Source organism: Atractosteus spatula, chromosome 4, assembly GCF_055471065.1.
Source record: "Atractosteus spatula isolate fAtrSpa1 chromosome 4, fAtrSpa1.hap1, whole genome shotgun sequence".
NCBI classification, from domain to species: domain Eukaryota; kingdom Metazoa; phylum Chordata; class Actinopteri; order Semionotiformes; family Lepisosteidae; genus Atractosteus; species Atractosteus spatula.
Window position 1 is genome coordinate 2,615,170 of NC_142709.1, and position 21,830 is coordinate 2,636,999.

The 21,830-nt window shown below is 47.0% G+C and overlaps 1 protein-coding gene across 1 annotated transcript in view; it reads left to right on the forward strand.

Moving 5' to 3' along the window:
• Window positions 1-2,439: 2,439 nt before the first annotated feature.
• The window catches only part of xpo4 (exportin 4), a 34,552-nt gene continuing 15,161 nt past the window's right edge, over window positions 2,440-21,830 (forward strand). The window contains exons 1-8 of the mRNA XM_088914837.1: window positions 2,440-2,529; window positions 6,847-6,952; window positions 8,194-8,335; window positions 8,762-8,900; window positions 10,835-10,951; window positions 11,497-11,649; window positions 15,283-15,396; window positions 20,867-21,024. Coding sequence (XP_088770963.1) covers window positions 2,464-2,529; window positions 6,847-6,952; window positions 8,194-8,335; window positions 8,762-8,900; window positions 10,835-10,951; window positions 11,497-11,649; window positions 15,283-15,396; window positions 20,867-21,024 — 995 coding nt within the window. The 5' untranslated portion in view covers window positions 2,440-2,463. The remainder of the gene's footprint in view (window positions 2,530-6,846; window positions 6,953-8,193; window positions 8,336-8,761; window positions 8,901-10,834; window positions 10,952-11,496; window positions 11,650-15,282; window positions 15,397-20,866; window positions 21,025-21,830) is intronic.

Consider the following 21,830-nt stretch of genomic DNA (forward strand, 5'->3'; position numbering starts at 1 on the left):
TTAAGATGGGGAAAATATACGATTTAGAGTTCCACAGAGAACTTGAAAGACAAAAGCAGCAGAAATGTTTGATACTCATATGGAGACACATCTGGAAGTTGGTAAACCACACAAAACAATTGTAAAATGTAAGAAATTGTAAATGTAAGAATTTATTTCATAAATGTCAGTGGTATTCCAATGATAACAGCCAACATCCTGCAGAACAATTTTACAGAATCTGGAGCATGAATTCATAAGCAATGAGGACAAGGCAACATTGACACCTTTGAGTATTTCTCAAGAGAATCTACCGCAGTCTGTTTGCACACATACTGCCCTAACCTCGGTGGAACTGTCGGTGCACTGACATACACAGTCATGAAGCTTGAACCCGCGATCTTGCAGCTCAAGCTGTTGATTAACTTGCGCTCAGACAAGCACCTTAACCAGTGGAGTGTGTCGGATGTATGTGGGGTGTGGGATGGATATTACACTAAACTAATTAACTCACAGCATGAATTAAAGAGTATTGAGAGCAAATTGCATCACTGCATTTTTTCCTCCCGAACCCTCATGGGCACTTCTCAGTGTTACAGTACCTGAGGTGACAGGCTCATTGGATCAGATCACCTTATTGGCCATATACAATTTCTTGTATTAGGAATGTGTCTTTTCACAGACCCCAGCTTGCTCTTCATGAGACACACAGACAGAGAGAAGCTTGGGGTCAGAGCGCAGGGTCATCCATTTATATGGCACCCCTGGAGCAGTTGGGGTTCAGGGCCTTGCTCAGGGGCCCAATGGAGTAGGATTCCTCTGCCGGCTGCGGGATTTGAACCGGCAACCTTCCAGCCACAGGCGCAGATCCTTAGCCAAAGGATTACATGTAGCCTCTCACAGCAGTACGTCTACAGACCCAAATGCACAACCATTTCCACAACACCATCGTCCCACGGAGAGGCACACGAGCGGTCGTCATGCGAGTGACGAGCCAGCTGTAAAAGCTGTAAGAGCCCGCACTCTTGCTCTTGACGAGGTGTCGCCAGCAGTCGCCTCTCCAGCAGCCGGAGGGAGCGACCCAGCCCCTGCTTCACTCTGAGGGCGATTTCACTCGTGGGGTCACCCTCTTACCGGCACGCTGTACTTTAAATAACTCTGTAATTGTAAGTACCAACAACATTTCATTCGTCTTACTTGTTGTTTATGACAACAGGACTGAAAAATGTTGACGGCAGGAAGACGCCTCCAGCTGCGGATTAAGCTCCCCAATCTTCCTTTCACGCAAAGCGTTTTTTTTTATTTTTTAAATACTGTAAATCCTTCACGTTTACGAGTTTCATACATCCAATTGCAGACTCTTATTTACACGCTTCTTTAATCGAAGTGCAGAGCTGTCGCCGGATACTACCACATGCCTCTGGATGTAAAAGCGCGCGCGCTGCGGATTGTACGCAACTGGTTTTATTTTTGCACCTAGAGAGTAAAAGTCCAACAATATATATATGCGTACAGTATCTCTTTTACTATAATTGTCTGTGAATGTTCTGTTAATTGTTTCAGCTTAGGCAGCGCTGTAATTTAAGGGTCTTTCCAGTAAAGCTCTCTGAATACGAGTCAAGTCTCCAGCACCCAAACTGCTCCGACACTGAGGCACAGGAACGCTGTTACTAAATTCAATTCAATTCAATTCAAGGTGCTTTATTGGCATGACCGATGAGTACAATCAGTGTCCCACTAAGAAACAAAAAACCCCAAATACAATTAACATGAAACAGAAAACTCTATACAGACATTTCCAATAAAGACACATCATAAAAGACTGTAACGAATACGCCCCTGCGCGTAAAAGGGATGTCGGCCGGCCGGCCGGGCTGAAGAAGGTCTCGTTTAGCTCAGCCGGCGCGACGCCGGAGACCCGGGTTCGAGCCCAGGCGGAGAGGAGCGAGCTGGGGCGGGAGCGGCGAACGCGTTACAGTATTTACATCTATTGTTACTATCTCTGAACTGGACGACTACAGCACCGAAACCCCCCCGTAAGAACCCTGCCTCTAATGGGACCCCCTCGGCACTGAACCGTGATGACGGCAGATGCACTGAGCACAGTCCGCGGAAGATCTAGGATAAGTAGTTCAGGTGGGTAGCTGCGTCAGCATGCGTAGGCTGCAAGGCAAGGTAAACCAGGGTTCAGCGCCTTCTGATCAGGCTGCCATTTGTAACTGGTCATAAAAGGAGAGGTTGGGGAGGAGAGTGACCCCGCGGCGCACGGCACGACTCCTCTCCGCTTTTCCGGGCTCTCTGCAGGCGCGCCCCCGCAGCGCGCCCCCCGAGGCGAGGCGACTTCTCGGAACTGGGAGCTCCCGAGTCCCGGCGGCGCGCACAGGCCGGCCCGGAGCGCGCACGGGGCTGCGCTCACGAACCCATTGGCCCAGCGCGCCGCCTCATCCCACAATGCAGCGCATGGCGCGTCATTGAAGAGAGACCATGATGGCGGCGGTTGGTGCCTCAGAAGTGATTTCACAGCTGGAGAGCGCTGCGAAAGTTTTAATGGTGAGAGGGGAGAGAAGGGGGTGCCTCCGTTCGCGTTTCCCGGTGCTGCGTGGGCTTCGGTTATCTTGGAGGGGCCGAGCGCCGAGAACAAGCGACGCCCCGGCTCTCCTGTGCGGCGGTTTGTTTGGATAGGAGATGGAGGGGATGCGTGGCGCGTCTCCATCCCGCAAACCTGGATCAAACCGCGGCGTCTCGGGGGCTCCCGGAGCGCCTTGCGTTGGCCTGAAACTCCGGAAAACACGCAGGTCTCTTGCGGTGTTCTCGTTTTTGTGGTCCGACCCGTCGTTATGCGAAAGGCGAGGGCAGGAGCGGGGTGAGGTTGTGAATAACACAACAACAGTGCCTGCCACTCCGGTCGGGCGCTCAGCATCCCTCTGCCGACTCCGTTGTGTTCCTGGGTCATCAGGTCCCGTCGGGGTCTGGGGGGAAACCAGTACGCTCGCCCTGTGGGGGCGGTGGAGAAGAAGCCGGAGTTGCTGGGTTTCTCTTGATAAAATGACACTGCGAGGATTACCGTTCCTGTGGAGGCTGGTTGGTGGCCACGCTTGTGTTGTTTTGGGCACCGTGCAGTAGGGATGTCTTGCTGCAGAAGTTTCACACGAGCGCCATGATGTTAGGGCACTGCTCGAGAACTTGTAGAGATCAGGAGTTGACGGGCTTTTTTTTGGCCTCGTTGGCTAAAAGCGAATCAGATTCCCCCCCCCCCCCCTTCCCTACAAATACGAACAGGCAGCGAGAGTGCATTGTGGGCGGTTGAACAGAGGGTCTGTCCGATCGCAGGCGGGTGGAAATTAATTGCGCATCACGAACTGTTGTTTTTACGATGACACACGACAACACGGTCCCCAAAGGAGTGTCTTTCCTAACGACACAGGTCTGCGATTTGAAAATCTTTAGTGTGATGTACTCGGTCTCCGTGAAGTGACGCCGGTTTTGGATGGAGGCTGCCATATTTTCTGCTCCCCGTGCCAGGCGTGTGCGGCATCTTCAAATACTGAGTGATGAGAGAAGCGCCGAACTCTTGTCGAAAATTATTTCCTTGCAGGTGACCGTGAACGTGTGTGCGTTGCTCATTTTTTGCAAATGTGCCGCTAGTAGCTTGGTTCTGATTGATCAGTTTCCTCGTGGGTTTCCGTGTAGATTTGTAAAGACACGGCTTTGTGTATTTTGCGTGGGTCGGATTGCCCTCAAAATGAAGCCTCATCCCAAATCCAAAATGAAGGACCACAGTCAGGTCGTGGAAATGCACTGACGATCGTATCTGTCAAAAAACTAAGAAGTTTAAAATACTTAAGCCCAAGTTTAGATACTCTGTGGGGGGAAAAAAATAACTTTTCAGTGTTTGAAAAAGATTTTGCTTTAGGTTACAAGTGCAAAGTTTCTGTATCTTGAGAACTGTAGGCAGGTGCGTGAGTGCCCTGCAGCACTGGTAGAGCCTGTGCTTTGGTCTGCCCAGTCGCAATGCATCATCGCCTCTACAGTGGGAAAAACAAAAGCGTCCACTTTCTGTTCAAAGATAATACTAGTTTTGAGGGTATTCTATGTAAATTCTTTGCAGAAATGTGAACAGTTTGGGGGGCCTGCTGGCCACAAAGCAGAACTGCAGTGTGCTTCGTCTTTTGGGAGTCTGTACACTTGATTGACCTCAAGAGCCTAAGAGAGGTTACAAACGAGCAGTTTATTTGCCCATCTAGCCTACTTGATTGCTAGTAGCTGTTGAGTCCAAGGATCTGTAGCCTTTTTTTAAGGAAGTCAAGATATTGGCTTCAGTGATGTGCCTTGTGGTTTGTTCCACACTCCCACACCCTTGTGCGTAAAGTGCCACCTGTTCTCAATTTTTAATGCACTACAACTCCGGTCCTCGTCTTCCCATCCTGCTGAGTCTGAAGAAGACCTCTGGTTTGAACTTGCTGATGCTTGAGAGGTTTTGAATATTTTTCCACAGCACAGGGACCAGATTCCAGAGCTGCCTGGCTCTCCTCTCCTTTGCCCTAACTGAGCCCACAGAGCTGAGCAGGTGCTTCGCCTCTGTATCTGGATCTTAGAGTGGCAGTCGAAAGTCTGCATGATCTTTCCAAAGTAACACGTTTTGTTACTTTGCCTGCCTACCGGCCTGAAATTCAGACACATTAAATCAGAATTTATTTGACCTTTATTTACACTGTTGCCCATAACCTCTTAAGTGAAAAACAAATGCTCAGACATTCTGAAAAATGATTACAAATGAACACCTGGAAGAAGGGGGTGGGTAAGCATGCAGACCCCTGAATTAGTACTTGGTGAAAGCACCTTTTATTTATTTATTAAAAACAGCCGTTAATTCTACTTGGACAAGCCTGTACCAAAGTAGCTCACCTAGATCTAGAATCGTTTACACATTCCCTCATTGTGTTACTTGGGAAAGGGTGTAGACCTTTTATAGGCACTGTCTTTGATAATGCCAAGAGAAACTTGGAACTGGAAATACAGTCTGAAATATAATATGTGTTCGGTGCTTCGTCCAGTACAAGTCTTATATTGTCTGGGAGACGGGTAACATGCTCAACTTGCAGAGCAGCACTAGGGCAAGGAACAAGGGTTGCTGCCAGTGGTGGCGACCCAGTAGGGTCTCCAGCTGGACCGCTGTCACTGTATCCAGCCATTTGACACTGTGCTCATTCATCACGCTGCAGTGAGTCCATTGTAGTCCTAATGCCACACATACAAATGTTCTTGATGTTGTCATTATGATGTCCATCCGTTCGTTTTCCAACAGCTTCTTCCAGTTCGTGTTCACAGGGGAGCCTGAGTCTATCTCGGAGCACCTGGAAGAAACCCATGCAAACGTAGGGAGAACATACAAACTCCACACAGACAGCACCCAAGTTGTGGAGCTCATCCTGGGAACCCAGCGCTGCAAGGCAGAAATGCTAACCACAGCACCACAGTGCTGCCCATAATCATGATTTACCGTCTGTAAATAAAGCATCTTAATGCATTAATTTTCACTCAAACGCTTGAACCTTTTGAATCACTTTTTGGTCCCCATGAACAATTAGACCTAATTCATAAAATGATTTGTAAAGGTGCTTTGTTGGTTTTCATATACTGGTTGAGTTCAGCATTGCTTTATCATCAATGTGTGATATCAAATTGACATCTACAAAAGAGATGTGCACAAGACCATTTTATCTTTTCTCCAATTAGAAATCACAATGATCCATGCATAGGATCAGTTACCACAAGTGATAATGGGCAATCTTTTAAAGGACTTCCACAACCTTCAGTACAGCAACTGATAGAAAAGCTAATGAGTTTCTTAGATACTAAGTTTTTCATGATTGAGGGAACACTTTGAAAGTTTAAAGAATCTAAGCGCCTGTTAAATATTCCATACATACTTTTTCACTTTTTACATGTTTTATTTTACCTTGTAATTTGTGAAAATGTAGGGGTTGACTCAGATTAATTCTCTAGGAAATCACTGGAAGACTTTTCTGGAAGTTCATTATTCTTATTCACAGTTTTGAATGTGGATTTTTTTTGGTCTGGAAGTTATAAATGGGAAGATAAAAGTAACAATTTGTGTGTAGTTGTTCTCTGAAAACATGCACTGTATCAAAAAGAGGATTTTTAAGAACACACGAAAGGGTACAAGCAGGAGGAGGCTTTTCAGACTACCAAACTGTTTTTTTTGTTGCTAGTTGCTAGCTGATATGTGATTAATGAAGGCACCTGGGGTATAAGTTTTTTTACACTCTGTATTAGTAAAGCGAGAACAAATCGGAAATTATTTGGAATCAAAATGAATACCCGTCAAAGCTGAGCAACCAGACTTCTCTTAAATATTTTTTTTTAATTTAATCAATAAAACACAGGTGCCTATTGTCTTCAGACTTAAGAGACCTGACTGGTCTGGGGTTCCCCAGGATCACAGCTGGAGACCCTTGCTTTTTGGTCTAGAAGGAAAGTCAGGAAAGGATAAACTAGGTTGTGATTGTGATAAACCCCCCCCATTAACGATCATGCTTAATTGTTCTTAATTGGCTCAATTGTTTCTTTAGGAACTCCTCACTTAATTGTGATCTGTAAAACTTCATAGACTGGGGCTCTCCCAGAGCAGGGCTGGAGACCCCTGCTCTAAAGAAACAATGTTGATGTTTACGTTTTTGAAGACGTGCTGCAGTGTAAATCATTGCAACAGTTTAACCACATGGAGCTTTTACTTTATAGCTCACCCAAAAGTAGGGAGTCATGTGTGTCCAGAATGTTGCTGGCTTGCTTGTTCTAATGAAACTGCTCGCTGTCTGATCCCCCACATCCACTTTGTTTCCACAGGCGCCGCCATCTATGGTCAGCAATGAACAGCGTCAGCATGCGGAGCACATTTTCCTGTCCTTCAGAAAGTCCAAGTCTCCCTTTGCTGTGTGCAAGCACATTCTAGGTAGGTGTAACAGATAAAAATAACCTCATTGGTTAATGAGAGGGCAAGGCTGTGACCTTAATATACATCATTTATGAAATGCAATAGGATTGGAAAATGTTCCCTCTATTAATTAGTGGATTGCTTGAGGTTAGAAAAAAGTAAAGGGATCACAGCTGCTCCTTGGGCCAGAGCTTATCCTGGTTGCTGTAGCGTTAAGCAGAGCTTGAACTGAGAATGATGATAAAAATCAAAATCAAAAGGCTCATCCTACTATATATAGCATGAACTTAACATGCATGAACATTTAACAGTAAAATATAATTCACCATTCGTCATTAATCTATATTCACCATTAATCATGAGATAGATAGATATACCTGGGGAAGCAGACTTTCTTTTAATTAATTCTGAGTAATTAGTGTTTTTCACAGCCTAGCTTATGTTACATGTAGGCTAATTAGTAGTGTCAGTGTAATCCATTTTACATTTAGTTTTACTCTCAGTACTCTAGAAGTATTCAGGAGTCGGAGATCTTGTTAAATCCATGAAGACAGTGCATGATTTTCTTCTGAGCGTATGTGTTCAGCTTTTTACATTTTGAGACGATGTAAAGGGTTGTTCTTTCCTGGTAGTCCCTGACTGTATGCTTTTCCACATGGCCTTGTTCTTGCGTTTCTTTGTGGCCCAGTTTGGTTTGTTCTACACGTAATTCTCATGGGGTTGGAAATTTCTTAAACGGCTTAATGTTCATATGCAGTTACAATGTTCTTGTAATAACTTAAACTCATCATAAGCCTATCGGTGTGTAAAAGTTTTAAAGAAAATATCTGTTCTATGTAGACCCAAACCAAAATAGTCTAAGTATTTTTTAAAAAGTACATTTAAAAAAATGAATTGAAATAATTTTCAGCAATACATTAATTCAGGTTCCTCATTACTCACTGGTAGGAGATACTTGAATGAACATTTCATAGATTCAAAATATCGGCGCCATTGTCCTTGCAGCCTGCTCCGGGTGTGACGCTTATTGACTTACCCAGTCCGATAATTCAGCTTCATTTTGTCACAGCACTGCCAGGTGAATTCCAGGTGTGTTTTGTGTTTGCTGTCCATCTCAGGCTGAGATAAAACAAAAGTTTTGTCGTTTGGATGCATCTCATTTTCAAATTCAAAGAAATAAACGTTGGTCTGACCGGAGTAAGCAGAGTTTTCCTGCCTGTTGTGTGACTGTGTGCCCAATGTTTCTCCTTTCTTCCCAGAAACCAGTAAGGTGGACTATGTCCTTTTCCAAGCGGCCACAGCGATCATGGAGGCAGTGGTGCGAGAGTGGATTCTCCTAGAGAAGAGCAGCATTGAGTCGCTGCGCACATTCCTGCTCACCTACGTCTTACAGAGGCCCAAGTGAGTGGGGGGAGCTCTCCGGTGACACTGGCACCGTTGGGCTGTGTGGAATTTCTGAGCTTCGAGCAAGCTGCATAGAATTTTCCATCTAACCCAGAACCTGATGTGTAGGAGCTTTGCCAGTTATTTACCAGTAACTTAAAGCTCCAGGTTTTAGATGTGGACAATTTGTACTCGTTTTGTAGTTGTGCTGAAATACGGGCCTTCAAGCTTGGTATAATCAGCAAAGCAAATGTTTTTGTAAGACCAGGCGCATTGAGCATTGGAGGGTTGAGGTTCTTCTATTTTCTGGGCGGCAACAGATGTCCTTACCCTTCCTGCCCTTCCCGGGGCGCCCTCAGACGACCTGGCTCTCGCTCTGGGGCTCTTTCGGGCTTCTGTGGGTTGCTCCCCTTGCTTGTGCTGAATCCCCCCCTCTCCTTTCAGCCTCCAGAAGTACGTGAGAGAGCAGATTCTCCTGGCTGTGGCCGTCATCGTCAAGCGCGGCTCTCTGGACAAGTCCATTGACTGCAAGGGCATTTTCCACGAGGTCAGCCAGCTCATCAGCAGTGGGAACCCCACAGTGGTAAGTGGACCGAGGGTGGCGGAGATCTGCTGGTGTACTGACCTGCTTGAAGTCTCTCTTTTATTGGGAGACGTGTACGGGCTGAAGTCATTTCTGATTTTCAGGCTTCAGCGAGTAAAGGAATGAAAACATCAACACTAAAGATCTGGTGTCTTTCTTTTGTAGGTCTGTTTACAATGACGCATTGCTGCAGCTTGGTTGCATTTCATTTATTCTTGACATAAGATAAACATACTTATTAGGGTCAGAAGGTTGTGCCTGATAAATCATTTTCTAAATACAGGAATTAGAAATGCAAAGATATCCCACTTGTCGCTTGCAGGGATATTGCTGTTTGTGCTGCCGTAGGGGAGATTAAATTCTCAGGTCGGTGTTGTTACCATAACAATTTAACCTGTTTACACATTATTGCTGGGTAATCTCAAAACAGTATTTAGAAAGTAGGAAAACATTTTAAGATCGGATGCAGTGTTTTAGAGGGCATAATCAAATCTCTGTTGCAAATTGTTTAAGTCACCCCTTCCTTTTTCTGTGTGGTTCACGAGCAGAATTTTGTTTCTCATGACACATTTTGATTCTCCTCTTCGTGCAAACCTTTGCTAGCATGACAGATTGGCGTGCGATTCCCTCTTGTCGGAGAGGCAGGCCCATCATGGGGGTACTTTTGCCTTGATTAGACCAGTCTCTCCATCCCTACCCTTCGAGAATTGTCATGCCAGTTCTCCTCCACTAGAGGGCGCGAGAGGTTTTCGCAATCCCTGCCCTTGTAAGAAGCAAAGAGCGTTTTAAGTTTTCACGAGCGTCGTTAGTGATGAGACTTAGAAAAACCAACTGTTACCTCCGACTCGGGACTTGTCAGTGTCGTTTTCCTGTGCTTTATTCAGTCAGCTGCATTTTATTTTTTTTTACTGAATAGCAGGTTGTTTGTTCACTGACCACCACAGCTTGCGGATTGTTAGGCATTGAAAGAACATGGCAATGCACATACCACACAAACAAACACACACACACACTGGAAGCTCCGCGTCGTACCTCAACACCACAGCAGCGAGTCGGAGAGAGTGGCCTTGAAGGGTGGGGGTGGGGGGGGGCGTCCGTTTGCAAACAGCAGCTTGGCCGGCGCGAGGGGAGGCCTGGCGTAGCCTAGCCCCGGCTCGAGTGTCGGATGAAAGCCCTGGGCTGATGGATAAAAGGCCCTGTTCTCAGCTGTCGCGTGCGCCCCAGTAAAAATAGCAGCGCCCGCGCTTTCATCTCCGGCATGCGGAGCAGTAGTGCGCATATTTGCCTCTCGCCTGTGGGCGCTTGGCTGACCCCTGGAAGGCCCAGCCCCTGTGTCCCTCATTGGCTCCGTCCCGTCTGGGCCATGGCCACAGCGCTTTGAGCTGCCCCTGCGCGCGGGGAGACCCCCCTGGAGAGGGGGGGGGGGGCTCGCCGACCTCTGCCTGTCATTGCCCGCCTCCCCCGCTCCGACAGAGCCCCAGCCTTGGCAGGCGCTCGGGAGCCCTGCTGCTGCTGCGGCGGCGGTGGCGGCGGCGGCGGGAAGGGGCAGCTTTTACCTTCCGCACAGAGCGGCCCTCCGCGGTGCTTCCCCGGCTCAAACCTCGGCACGTTCGCGGTCTTCTTCCGCGTGTGGGGTGCAGGCATTGAGGCAGATGTAATGCGTTGCTTGATAGTATGACATAGTACATAAAAACCTTTTGCACCACTACAGCAGTTATATACCTTTAAAAAATAATAAATAATTAATCTTGTGCACCGGTACATTTCAGTTTATCTATTGCCAGCGTGAGACCACTCCCTGGGGTCGCTGTGTGGCAGCTCTTGAATCTGGGAGGTGGGGAGGCCCCTTTAAGCCGGGATTTTGGTCACCCTGGTGTTTAGGGTTCTTGCTTGCAGTGTCTGACCTGCAGACTGGTGGTGTTTGATTTCCGCAGCAGACGCTGGCCTGCTCCATCCTGACGGCGCTGCTGAGCGAGTTTTCCAGCTCCAGTAAAACGAGCAACATTGGGCTCAGCATGGAGTTCCACGGCAGCTGCAAGCGTGTTTTCCAGGTGAGAGCCCCGGCGTGCCCCACTGGCGAGCGGTGAGACTGGAGAGCGGGTGTGTGTGGAACGCTGTGTCCCGTCAGGTCACTGAGCAAATGTACGTTGCGGTGTGACTGAATGCTCTCCTTTTAAAGTAATTAATCGCGCAGGAAAAAGAGGCCGAAGTTCATCGGTGCAGTGGTAAAGGAATTGAACACACCTGCTGAAGGAAATTCAAAGAAGTCTTCTTGGAGGAAGTTCTTAGGGCGGCGCAGTGGCACCGTGCTCAGCATTGCTGCCTCGCAGAGCTGGGGTGCCGGGTTCAATTACAGCTCTGGGGTGCTGTCTGTGTGGGGTTTGTGTGTTCTCCCTGTGTTCGAGCTCCAGGTCTCACCCCACAGTCCAAAGACACACTGGTGGGTGCTCTGGCTTCTGGGAGAACTGGCCCTGGTGTGAGCGTGTGCGTGTCTGTGTCTGTGTATGCCCTGCGGTGGACTGGCGTCCCATCCGGGGCGTACCCCGCCATGCGCCCGGCACTTCCTGAAGTTTTCACTCCTGTCCTGGGTCTGCAGGAGGAGGACCTGCGGCAGATCTTCGTGCTAACGGTGGAGGTGCTGCAGGAGTTCAGCCGGAGAGAGAACCTCAGTGCTCAGATGTCCTCGGTGTTCCAGCGCTACCTTGCTTTAGCCAACCAGGTCCTCAGCTGGAACTTCCTCCCGCCCAACCATATCCTTTCCAGAGATTGCAACCGTACTCTTTCATTTCCTGCTCTCCACTACCGAGAGCAGCTGGAGCACCTGTCCTTGATTTGGATGAGATCCTTGAAGGGCATCATCTTTTAGAGTTATGTTGACCTGTCAGTAGTAGGACAACCGTGCTAAGTGTCTTTTTTTTTTGCCCTCCAATGTTCTCCATCTGTCAGGAGCTGAAAACCAATTGCAGGGATTGGAGGAAGCCTTTCCTCGCCAGTTTTCATTGGATGTTGCTAGTAATGCTGTGCTCGTTTTTGTATTCTTCCCTGTGTCTTCCAAACAGGGTCGTCATGAACGAAGCCATGGCTGTAGCTTTCCTGTTTCACTGTATTTCCTTGCATTTTGCTGACTTTGCAATGTCTCGGTCTTGCTTCGTGTGTCAATCATTGCATAGTCAACACAAAACCAATATTATGTCCTGTGAGCTAAAGGCTGTTATTTGTAGGACAGGCACGGCGTAAGCACAGAGGCTCTGGTTGAAGCGTTAATTCCAGTACATCGTCCAGTAATGTTTAAATACAAACATTAGTTCCTTTTGAACAAGAGGATGCTGTAGTTTGTCTAGATGCCCTGCAACTGATTTAAGTTGGTTGTGGCGTCTTCCTAATGTCCTGCAGCGACAGGGACTCTGGACATGTCGATACTGCTGTTGCTGCCAAGTAGTGTTTTAATGGTCACTCCCTGGCCTTTGAGGAATTAAGATTGAACACGGGTCGCTGTGGTGACCTGGCCAAGGCTTGTCCCACCTAGCTCAGGCGGCTCTCGGCCGTTGTTCAGAGGCAGCTGGTGACTTGCTCCACTTTTAAAACCGTGCTCACAGAGCTCAAATTAGAGGGGCTCCTACATCACACTTTTAATAGGAAAGTTTATTCCACTGAGGATGCTGTATTTTGAAATTAAATTTTTTAGGGTTAAACATGGTTAACCATATCACATGTGTGATACTCCTCCAATGCAGGTCTCTGGTTTTGCATAAATCACTGATTCCTCAGTGAACGAACGAAAAACAAGCTTTTTTTAGACCTTTTTTTGTTAATATCAAGCTTTGTCCGATGTGTTGTTTGAGCTTGGAATGCGAAGTATGATTTTTTCAGCAGACTGCACTTGGATTGGTTGCCCCTGGGAGGCTGTGGGGGTCAGGAGCCCAGTCGGATCTCTCGCAGCGCGGCTCCCCGAAAGAGCTCCCGACTTGAGCGGGAGCTGTTGTGTCTTTAGGACGACATGTCGCTCAACAGATAGGCAATGCAAAGACCTGGCTGCCGAGCCTGCTGTTGCTGCCAATTAGGAACGCCCCTGATTTAAATTGAGAAGGTTCCCCTTAGTGTCGCTTCATGAAAGCCCCTCTCGTTGAGTTCAGTCCAAGAACAACTGCAGCTGAGTGCGCAATCCGCTCGTCTTCACTGCTGTTGCCTAACCTCACCATCTCCCTAGCTTTAAGGCTGATCACTTCTCGATATATCGATCACTTTATTGCCAAGTAAGTTTTCACTTACAAGGAATTTGACTTGGTAAGTTACTATATACACCACTCTAAGTGCTGTAAACGGATGTATCTGATCTGCCCTGGGGAAACAGCCTTTTGGTTACTTTATTATGCATTTCTCTAAGATGCCCATCTTAAGATAATTTGTACTGAAGAGCTCTGACTGCAAAAAAAAAAACGAAACATTGAACTAAGCTCAGGCCTCACTTCTTGTTCATCGTTTTTGCAGATGTAGTTTGCCTTTCTTTAAAATTGATGCCCAGTAATTACAAATGTAAGGAGCTATTTAATGTGTTTCATCCCAACGATCTCAGTGCTTTACATAAAGCAGGGAACCAGCACAAGCTGCACTAAGGTGAAACTTCAGGGAGGCCAAACCCTAAGACAAATTTAGACAGGATACAGGGATCACACCAGTTCTCTCGTAAAGAGTTACATGGGATCTGAAACCCATATTGACCATTTAGACAGTTTTGAAGATAACATCTGTGCATCTTGGTATGGAATGGGCAAAAAAGAGTTTCTAAATATCTACAGACATAACATAGTACTCATACTCCAAGCTCCCTATTTGCTTTAATGCCCCTTGTCACTGGCTTTTGTCGGATGCTGAAGGTCAAGGTTTTAACATTGGCAGCTTTGTAGTGTGGCAGTTGGTATGTTTATAAATCACTCATAATCATACTGCCCTGGTAAAGGACATTACCCCAGGCAGTCTCGTAGATAAAAACTCAAGATTTTGATTCATGGCTACTGTCAGTGATTGTGTTGGGCACAGCTTTGAATTGAAAGGCTTTCAGAAAGCCCATTCTTTTTCTGTGCCCTTCAGGTTTTTGTGAGTAGCGAGCCTGTGTTTTTAAACCGAGTGTTTAGGATACTACTTGTCCTTGTTGACAGCAGACTGTGTGACAGAGGTTTTTGGAGCCCAATAAATCTCGGCATGTGGGCTGCTGGGTGTTGTGTCCATCAGCAGCTGGTTAGTATATAGTGCTTTGCTGCGATTAGGAGAGAGAATGCTGGTAAATACTGTGGTGATTGCAAAGCTTCCCTCAAATTAGCTGTTCAGTCCTGGAAGGTTTCACTGCAAGCCTTTCACTGTCCGGACCTGTAACGTCTGTAGGAACTTGTAACTGAGCCAAGAGGGAAGTGAAGTCACCTTCTTTACTCTCTGGAACCTGTGGTAAATTACATGACAAGTGCTTAAGGAAAAAGACTGGTCCTTTTACACACAAGAGTGTTAATTAGTTATGTAGCTATTATTCGGTGTAATATCTGATTATATTTATGTACACAGTAGGTTTAAATTTAAGCTTATGTGCAGTTGTCACTGGGGTCTGATGCATGAAGGTAAATGCAAAATTACTTTTTTTTGTTTAAAACCTGTGCTTTTTAACAGTATTAGAAATCTTAGTCCAGGGAATTTTGCTTGTCTGGAAGTTGGGAGTGAAGTGTTTTACAAACTGCTGAATCTAAGGAATATTTTTCTATTCGATGGGAGCCTGTCCTGTTTCATCCACAGAAAGAAAGTGAAGGGTAGTGCTGCTGTTTCTGGACCGATGAGGCTCGTATCCCTGCTCCTGCAGCCTCGGGCCGCCTCGGGCCGCCTCGGCGCTGGGGTACCTCCACTGGGGGGTTGGCTTGCACGGCCCGGTGCCGGCAGGCTTCAGCAGGGGCTATTTTTGAGATCTCGTTAAAGCCAGTGCCGCTTGCCTGGGGTGGGTGGGGAGGTACCCCCTCGCTCGGGCCCGCTCTTGTAAAAGTTGGCACCTGTTGACTCAGGCTGGAGGCTGGGGGCTCGGCCTCCCCCAGGCACACAAGACACGCTGGCTGACAAAGTGAGCACAGGCCTGTGGAATGCACTGTGATGGCGGTCCAGCTTTTATCCTGCATTCCTAAAGGAGTCTCCCTTCCCCAGTGCCTAATACCTTTTATTCCTTGGCTACATGGAGGCGCTATGTGGCGCATGTGGAGGGGGCTTACTGTCAGTTTCCATTGCATAGCCCCCGTTAGCAGCTCTGGACTGGGACGAGAGATAAGGGTGGTGGGGGGGGCGGGGGGCTTTTCTTCTTTGTCTTTTTTTTCCAACCTCTCGTCGCGATGCTCTTGACCTTGACCAGAGATCACTGGGTCGGCATTATATAGCGATGTTCGAGTCCTCCCAGAATGTGACGCTGAAACCAACGGAGTCCTGGCGAGAGACCCTGCTGGACACCAGAGTCATGGATCTCTTCTTCAAAGTAAGTGTCTCCATACCCCCCCGACCCCCGGAGGCTGCCCTCCCTCCCTCCCTCCGCGCTGCGCTGCGTTTCGGACAGCCCCCTGCCTGCACACGTATAGTATTGGCAACCCGCTGTTCCGAGAGTCAAAGACGAGGAGCTCTCGCAGAGGTAGGAGGCTGGTTCAGTTCCTTCTGAAGAGCTTACATTAGCGTACTCGCGTTCTTGGAAAGTGAAATGTCTTTTGTGAAGTTAGCTAGTGTTGTCCGGTGCCGTGTAATTTATTAGCAGGTGTTATCAGAAATCCTGTGATTTCAAATTCCCCTGCAGAAGTCTCAGAATCTGTGGTTTTGCTTCAGTTTTTGGTGATTGGCACACAACGTGAGAATAAGCTGCAATTTTTGTGTAGAATTCAATATGACTCCCAAAATACTTTCCTCTGCACAGATCAGGCTTGTGAGACGCACTGAAACAAACTTGGGCTTTACCAAGATTTTCAGTACCTGAAGGTATAACTTGACGTGTGAAATGGGTTTTCCAGTGAACTCGGCTCATGTTTTTGCAGATGAAAATCATTATAAATTTCTCAGTGTTTTGCATGACGCATCATGAGGTAGATTAATAGTTCGGTATAATTTTAGAAATAAACTGAAATTTCTTGGGCAAACAAATTGTAAAAGTTCAGGTGAAAAAGAGCACAGAGCAGTTAAAGTGGGTTGGCTTTTCTGTCTTGGGAGCAGGGAGAGTGTCTTATGTCAGATAATGTGGTTATGCCTATTGCTCTCTCCATCAGGGTACAGAGCAGTATCGGTAACTTTTAAAGGATAATATTCGAAAACTTTGGGATTTTTAATGGGTTGTGGTGGTACTCTAGTTAATTGAATAAGTTACCCATATGTTGGCACACAAACCTCTTTGGAGTTGCTCGGTTTAAAATGTGAGATGATGTGAAGGAAGCAAAGCATTGTGTTCCCATACATAAATACAAGTGACCGACTTCTTATTCTGTTGCTTTAACGTTACTCAGTGATCTCCCCTGGCCGTATCCGCTTCGGCAAGTCCGCCTGCACTTTCAAAGTGTTGTGTTAGAGAATCGCTTTTATACTTCTGCTTTAAATTTGCTGGTTTTAATTTGTCTCACCTGTTTTGTTTTATTGTGCAGCGCTTTGAGATGATATGCCTTTAAAGGTGCTTAATACGTTAGACTGAGTTCCGTGGTATTCAAAAATGTTCAACCTCTTAAAGTACTTCTTCTGAGCCCAGAAAGCTCAGTGAAATATTTTCTCATGGTTTTCTTTGTGGGGGGGGAACTAAAACGATGTCAAAGTTTTGGTCGTTTCCTCGATCTAAAGGTGTCTTTCCTTTTCCAAGTATGTGAAGTTCCTAGCAGCCCATATTAGGAGGTTTTGGAAAGTGTGACTGAAAGTACAGAACAGAGAATTGAAAAATGGTGCACTGGGACACACAGGACACATGTTTGTCGCTGTTTTTTTTTTCCTTTCAGCCCTCTGCCCCTGTCTTCACAATCCTTCACAATTTTCAGCTCCTGTTATCTTCCTAAGTAAAATACACTTTTTTTTTTTACTACCAACCGGTTAAAATAAGCGTGTGCATTGGTTCAGTCGCAGAGCACTCTCAGGTAACGCCTGCAAGCATCGGTACCAACAGCGCTGTCTGCCATGCTGTTCTTGACCTGTTACAGAACGCAAAGAGTTTACCCAGCGGCTCTGGAAGCCCACACCGGCGCCGAATGCTGTCAGTGCGACGGGCCCCTTCAGGCTTCCCATTGCTTTGACTCCGCGACCCATAAGCCGTAGACAGTTCTGCTTCCCGAGGATCCTCTCCCTGCCACCGCACGGCGTGGCTGGTGGGTCCTCTGAACGCACTCGTGCCGTCGCGTCCAGAGCGGAAGATAGGAATTTCTTTTCGCAGACCCCAGCTTGCTCTCCATGAGACACACAGGCAGGGAGAGAAGCTGGGGGTCAGAGCGCAGGGTCAGCCATTTATACAGCACCCCTGGAGCAGTTGGGGTTAATAGCCTTGCTCAGGGGCCCAACGGAGTAGGATTCCTCTGCCGGCCGCGGGATACGAACCAGCAACCTTCCAGCCACAGGCGCAGATCCTGAGCCGCAGAGGCCTCTGCGCTGCGGAGGACGAGCGCGGCAGGGAGCCCGGAGTAATGCGGGCAGCTGTCCGCGCTGGGGCCTCAGCTGTTCCCCCTCAGCTGTGATTCCCCTCCGCCGCGCTGAAAGCCAGCCTCCCCCCGGACACGCGCCGTGGGGTCAGAGGTCTCTGTAAACCAACATGAGGATTAGACACGGACCCTCGGATTATGGGCCGCGTGGACTGCGCCCCCCAGTCCCGCAGGTAGCTGTCCTGCTGTGGGCTGGGGGGGGTCAGGGACCTCTTTACATCGAGGTACTGCGCCATGCAATAGGTTGCCGTTGTGGAGTTGGTCCAGACGCATTCCTGGGTTTAAAGGGATGTCTCACACCTGCAGAGAGCGAAAGGGTCACTGATGCCCGTGTCGGGTCTGAACGCGGAAGGCTGTCGTACCGAGGCACTGCTGACGTCAACCCCAAAGAAAACCGCTTCACAGTCGACGGTGAAACCAGAGCTCGCAATGCGTTTTAGACATGATAAAAGGAGCTACCTTTTATTTTTTTTTTATGGAAGGTTTGGAGAGTCCAGACCAATCTAGCCAGCCATTTTATCAAACTTTCTCTTCTTCAAGAACCTAACTGAGAATCTTAGATCAGTTAGCTACCGGTAAGAAATAGGCTGAGATGGGCCACTTCCACCTTTCACTTCCTCTCTTCTGTAAGCTTTATGTTTTCAGGGAAATGACATGTTTCATGTGCTTGGATACATTTTGACTGCGAGTCAGTGAAAAAACCAATAACTTGGAAGAGTGTTTTTTAAGATGGCAACGAGTGGAAATGAATCCACTTGTTAACTGCCATGATAATGACCTGACTTGCATGCCTCCCTTTGCTAATGACCGGTACTGTATGTAGCCAGGAGCAGGGTGGTGTCCTTAAAGAGAAGCACAGCAAGGGAAGACTTTGAGAAAAACAAGATCACTGTGCAGAGCCGTCCCGTCAAACATAAGCATGTGTTACTTTCCATGCAGACAGTACGAATTGAAAAAAGCAAAGGAGATCTGCATCTTTCACAATGTGGAATAGTTCTTCTGCTTCTGCTGATAATGTGCTAATTTTAGAACAATCTTTTCATTCTTCAGATATTTGGACTGTGAATATAGGAGGTATTTTTATATCTCCTAAAATGAATGTGCAGATATTTAGTACAAGTTTTGTATTGTGAAGCATATATTTTTTTAAATAATGTACCAGATAAGGTTATAATTCATTGTGCAGGTTCGATTTTTAAAACAACTGTAGATTTTCTTTTAACTTTTACATTTAACTCTTACATTCTGTGTTGGAATTTTTGAAGATCAAGTGCTGCTCACGTGTTATTAGAGGTTGAATAGTCAAGTTTGACTATTTAAAATTCCCATCCCAGCTGTTTACCGTGATAGTGTCTGAATTAATGTACTAATTTTGAAGTATAGATTTGTAGTTATGAGCAAAATGAAAATGAAACTTCTCCACGCAACTTTCTTAAAACCATAAGCTTACATTCAACTTAAGCATTTCGACCTTTTATGCATTTTCAACAATATAAACATCACTTTGACTCCATAGTTATTTTCAGTAGGTATCGTGTTAAACCCATATCCCATTATTATTTGAAATTTTGTTAGTAGCATAGTTATTTATGCAGTATCATTATCATTAGCTGTGAATCCATGAAGATGGTGTGCAGCATTCTTTTGCTCTTGCACTCCTTTCAGCTGCTTTTTGCGCCCGAAAATCCCAATAACAGATAATGAAGGGATGCCGTATTGTAATTTTCCTAATCCAAAGCTCTTGACACCCTTGCAGTAGTCTTCACTTGTGTCCTTGGTTTAAAAATGAGAAGCAATGATCAAATGGAAAAGAATACCGAGAAGGAGTTTGTACACACACAGTGTCTTACAGTGTGTACAGAGCCTTGTCACCTTGGAATTGTGTTACAGCAGATGGGTTTCGTTAGTTTCTCCTTCCCTCCTCCTGTCGAGATCAGTGCTACTTTGGCAGCCGTCACAGCGCAGGGAAGGCCTTGGCTTGTTTCAGGACAATGGGTGGATCATTCTGCTTTATTTTCGTTCTAAAAATAGGCGCTTATCTTCGTAGCAGGGCATCCCGCTTGTTCTTTTGGTCCGGCCTGCACGGTCTCTAACTATAGCCGGGCTCGGTGTGATGGGCATAGCTCGCGTGGTACAGATGGCTGTCATTACTGCTGTTTTTAGAACGCGTGCTGCCTCTCGTCATCTGGCACGCGCCTGTCTTTCTCTCTTTTTCCCCTCCGAGTTTCCAAAGTATGATTTAATACATGGAAGCGAGCGGCTGTGTCATCCGTGCGGAGTCTTGAGTCCCGAAAGGCCTCTCCGGTGAGCCCCAGACGGAGCCGGCGATCTGGGCGGTTGTAATGGAGAACACGGGCCGGGCCTTTTGCTTCCGAGCAATCAGACAGCACCTCTGATCTTACTTCTGCCCTGTGGCTTTTGTATGGAAATGTGTGGACGGAACAGCTGGGGTGCAGAACGCCCGGAGATTGGCAGCATGTTCTTAAGTGTGCAGTAGATGTCAACAGGTCTGCAATCAAGATTTTTGTATGTCTTTGAGAACACATCCAGAATGTACACGTGAATGCCTGTTGGTTGTGAATATAGTATACAGGATCATAGTCTTCCATTTTGTGGATTAAGTTAAGAGGCAGGTAAGTGTTTTTTAATCTCTTGAAATTGAACTTTAAAGGGAAACTTAAAAACAAACGGGAAGAGGAATTTTTATAATTGCTCATTGCCTCTCGGAGGAGGATGCTGAGCAGTGCTACCTGATCGTTCATGAGAGAACAATTAGTTCCCTTTTCTGGTCTAGTACTTTAATTAAACTAGTTCTTTAATTTTTGAATTATGAGTCGTAGCTTAATACTCCTTTTCTGAATCAGTTGTGATATTCAAAACACTAAAGGTGAAGGTGTTGAAGTTCTTCCTTGGCTGTCTGCGTTTGTGAATAATTAAAGAAATTAACGTGACATAGTGAGAGAAATGGAACACAATGCAGCGACTTGTCAGATGTGTGGGACTTAATATAGCAGGTTATTGGCTAGGAGTTCTGAATAAAAGCTACGGTATTTCAGTCCACACTTAAATTTTATTGTTTTTTATTCTCTGAACTTTTTTTTTCAAAAAAAGCAATAAACTGTGTTTATGGAATTTGAGCTCATCTTGTGTAAGGTTGTGGCAGAGAATGAATACCTAATATCTGCGCTTTAATGCTTTTTTTCTTGCCTCAGGAAAAATAAGATGGAAGAAGTCTGTATTGTTTTGCCAAGTTGCCTTCTTCCTTCCTCCCTTCATTGCAAGCGCTCCTCCCCGTAGGTGCACAGTAAGATCCGCGAGGACTCGGACATGGCACAGGACTCGCTGCAGTGCCTGGCGCAGCTCGCGTCCATGCACGGCCCGGTCTTCCCCGACGAGACGGCGCAGGTGAACTACCTGGCGCACCTGGTGGAGGGACTGCTCAACATGATCAACGGGTACGTGACCCCCCCGGCCCCCGCGAGCACACAGGCTGCCTTGTTGTCAGTCACGAGCTGCCGCTGGCTTGACCTCCCCTTAGAGGTGTGCGAGGACTGTGTGTTCTTCGCGACTCCAGAATGATCGTTTCGCTGCTTGTAAACGAGAAAACAAAAAATGAGCTGAGCTGAGCTGAGCTGGCTGGGGGGGACATGCCTGAGCTTCTCCTCCTCGGGCCGGCGCGGGGCCGGAGCGCTGGGGGAGAGAGCCGGAGCTGCCCTGCCTCGGAGTGTGCCCCCGCCAGGCCCTGGATGAACAGGGGTCTAGTGATGAGGGGGTCTGCAATGGGCCGCCCCTCCGTGCGGTTGAAGCCGATGCCCTGGTTTCCTCAAGAGACAGAAGATTAAAGATCCTCAGATGCATCAGCCACTAATGAACAAGTACACTAGATGGGCTGAAGAGAGCCTCCTGTGCTCCTCCGTTCCAAACGGATACAGCCGATAACCAATTTAAATGTCGTGCTCCATTTCCTCTCAGTTAGAGGAACCTTTCTTGTGGACTTTCTGAGAGTTTCTTCAAAGTCAGCGGAAATGGGGGGTGGGGTTGTATGTCAAAAATCAGCTAAACATCATTCCAGGTGTGAAGTAGGCAGCGGCACCCTGTCCGTGGTGCAGGTGCCGTACGTCCTCTGGTGTTGGGGGGGTGTTTGCAAACCACAGGGAGAGCAAGCAAGCCAACAGCTGGAGTGGGAAGGCTCTCTTTGCGTTAATGATAGAAGCTAAAGTGCTGCTCTGTGTGGACGAAGGTAGCCATTTACTAGGTGCTA